The sequence below is a fragment of the Penaeus chinensis genome, chromosome 30 (assembly GCF_019202785.1).
Source record: "Penaeus chinensis breed Huanghai No. 1 chromosome 30, ASM1920278v2, whole genome shotgun sequence".
Classification (NCBI taxonomy): Eukaryota; Metazoa; Arthropoda; class Malacostraca; order Decapoda; family Penaeidae; genus Penaeus; species Penaeus chinensis.
The window spans coordinates 11,310,700-11,314,078 of NC_061848.1; the positions used below are offsets into that span (position 1 = coordinate 11,310,700).

Genomic DNA, 3,379 nt, shown 5'->3' on the forward strand with positions numbered 1-3,379 from the left:
GCAAACTGCTGACCTGATAACTAATTTGCAAGTGGAATTGGTTGTTTAGCCAATACCTTGACTGCTTCTGATATCACTCCTCAGGAAACCCAGCCTTTCAGGTCCATATGTCTGGACATACCTTTATCTATGCATATAAATACTGTGTATATATATATGTTCGATGTGTGTTTATATTATTTTAATGTATGGCTCAGAAGTGTGAAAAATCAACAAATAATCAATTAAAAAAAAATGAAAAACCCATAGGAAGATCAATTATAGGCATACAGTCAGGAGACTGTAAAAAGCATGTGTAAGACTACATAGCATGGTTAAAGATATAAAGGCTGAAAAAAAAATTGGATGTGATGGTTGGTAGGTAATGTTTTATGATAAAATGACAATCAATAGTCTGACCATTTAATAAGTTTTAAAGAATGGGGACAATATTTCAAGACAGAGGAAACAAAAAAATGGCTGGAATTCATTGGCAAAACATTACAAAGTTACTACTTAGGACCTCACATTTCAAGGGACCTCCCAGTTTTGGTGGCCCTTTAGAATATATTATGTACTGCTTTAATTTGACTTTAATTTGTTTATGCTACACATTAAAAATATTAATGTCCTCAAGTTTTACACAACCCTATTTTCCCTTTATGAGGAGCTCCCAAGCTTCATAAACTTTAGGGCCCCACAATTCTAAATCCTGTCCAGTATTTGTAAATTAATATACATGTATATATTTTCCCATCATTCTTTTATTCTTCTTTTTTTTCCCCTGGCCTTTGACTAACATTACCTTCTCTTCCCATCACTCACTTCATTCCTGCTTCTCTGCAGGCACACTGATATCATCACTTGCTCGTTGAAAGTATTTTTCAAAACAAAATAAATCCATGAAATTACACCAAAATATAAAAAAAATAATTACCTTTTCACTTTCTGACTTATGAGAATATATATTTTATTGCTAAAATCAAGTGCTTTTCAAAGGGTAATACACTTAAAATCAAATTACTTGCCTTCCAAAAATTAAACAATTAAAGTATGAGATAATGAAGCTGTTCCTAAATAGTAGTGTATATACACCTTGGGGTACAAGTTCACAACAGCCGGGGGTACACAAGAAAAAGTCTGCAAAACCAACTCTATATTCATGTCTCATTAAAATTTTATACATTTTATAAACTATCACAAATTTAAGACTACCTAGTAAATGTTGTACAATTCAGCAGAGCTGACTGCTGTTTAAGTTTGAAACTTGCATGAGGTCTAAGAATATCTATCCAGGCTGTAGTTTACATTTTTATTCACTTTTAATATTTGTAGATTAGAGTCTCTTACGTTGTGCACATAAAACTCACAATAGATGAAATTTAGAAGAATGAACTAAAATTTATCACTCCCGTTTCCTGGCTGATGCAGTGAAAATATGACATTATTCCTTTTGTTTCCATATAATATATAGTCTACATAATATATGATCTAATACAAATGATATCCACTTAATGCCAGTAAACATGTATACAATGTATGCAATGGAAATGTGATGCATTCAGTTATCGATAAATGGTGACAAAAGTACTGGTGGCAGCAAAAGGAGGGGGGGGGGGGGGATCAGGTCATGGCAAGGAGACATGACACGTAGCCCAAAATGTGGCTAGAAAAGTCTGTTAACCACCGACGTACACCATCATCACATCCACTAGGGAGTATAAAAATGGCTGTGTTTTGAAACTAAAAGGACAGAAAAATCATGCAAATTCCTCATATTACAAAATAACATACAGTCAGTTCACTTTTAAGGAAAATATTAAAACTATCTACTACATCTATTACTATAAAGCAGATAACTTTTAAGAAAAAATTCCAGCTTGCATGGTACTCAAACCCCTTCTCTATAGGAAACTAACTGCTTAGTGTAAGGCTGTGTTAACCCAGGTAAGATTTTGTAATAACAAGAAAATTTCAGTTCATTAAGCAACAAAAAAATATATATATATCCAGTATATATAACCCTTTGCACCAGACCTCAACAGACAGATAATTATTGTATTTAATACCAGATCATTTACTACACAAGCATGATACATAGTTCTCTCCTACTCCTGAAGAAAAGGATAAAAAAATTAATCTGGACTAGCATATTAGTAGCTTTTACTCACATAAAGCTAAACAACAGAACACTAATCTCTAGTCATAGTATTCATGACACTTGACTACATGAATGTCATAGCAAAATAAGTGCTGCCTTACCTGCCTTCTAGAAATTTGTCTCTTTACTCCATATACAGTTCAAATTTTAAAATCAAAGAAGCACATTGCATTTAAAAGGATCCAAAAAGCAGAAGAAGACCTGATGGCAACTTTCACCACTTAGAATAAGATCAATAACCATGTACCATTCATAATCTGTTCCAACCATAAATATCAGTTCAATAACCCATTCAATTTGCAGGACTTGTAATCTTATTCAAGATAGAATTCTTAAAACAGTAAATAGAAGTCTCCCTAGACAAACATTGCCACCAAGCTGGTATTCTGGTTGAAGGCTGAAGGGCATCCGTGCCTGACCCAGTGATAGTGCTGCTATAATCAGGCAATGCATAAGACTGGGTTAGTGCAATTGGCTCCCTATGGTGGTTATGCAAACCACAGATCAAACAGCTACTATGAATAAGAAGCTTTGTGCTCTATTTTTCTTCTTTTGATTTGTGTGAGTTTCTGCAACACTGGTTAGAATTTCAAAAATATTGAACACCTTATTAAAGAGAGCTAGGGAGGGGGCAATACCCATTATCACACATTCATTTCCCCAACATTTTTCCAATTATTCTGAAAAAATGCACTGCAATTCTGCAAAAACCTCATATCTTATCTATACATCATGACTTTGGGACTCTGATAGAAGCACATGTACGCATCGCAGAGTAGGCGTCGGGGGAGGTCAGGCAGGGCTTTGTTGTCAGTGACAGCGTGGAGCATCTGGCTGCCTTCCTCTCCCACCCACTGCATGAGGTCTCCACATTCTACTACTGTTGGGATGTTGTAGCCGTGTTGTTCTCCTTAGATTTCAGAGAGAAACGTTAGCAATGGGGTGAGAATGACTGACCGTTAACTTGGTAATGCACTTTCCTTTGTTTGGTTATATTTTGTCAAAGAAAGATATTCAATCATTATCATCTATTATCAGTGGAGAAATTGCAATGAAGAAACAAAATTGTTGTATAAAGAAAAAAGGAAGGTGGGAGGAATAGAAGAGGAGGGACACAAGAAGAAAGTTGGATAGGTAGAAGAGGGAAGGCTAATAGGAAAAGGTTTGTTCAATTTAACATAATCAATCATTTCAATATATTTTTTTCACAGAAACAGAGGCAGATGGACAGGGATGCTA

At 34.9% G+C, this 3,379-nt stretch overlaps 1 protein-coding gene across 6 annotated transcripts in view; it reads right to left on the minus strand.

The window, feature by feature from the left end:
• Positions 1-388: 388 nt before the first annotated feature.
• The window catches only part of LOC125041169 (ubiquitin carboxyl-terminal hydrolase CYLD-like), a 25,768-nt gene continuing 22,777 nt past the window's right edge, over positions 389-3,379 (minus strand). For all 6 annotated transcript variants that reach the window (XM_047635986.1, XM_047635987.1, XM_047635984.1 and 3 more), the window contains one exon: positions 389-3,050. In XM_047635986.1, the coding sequence (XP_047491942.1) occupies positions 2,860-3,050 (191 nt within the window). In that variant the 3' untranslated portion in view covers positions 389-2,859. The remainder of the gene's footprint in view (positions 3,051-3,379) is intronic.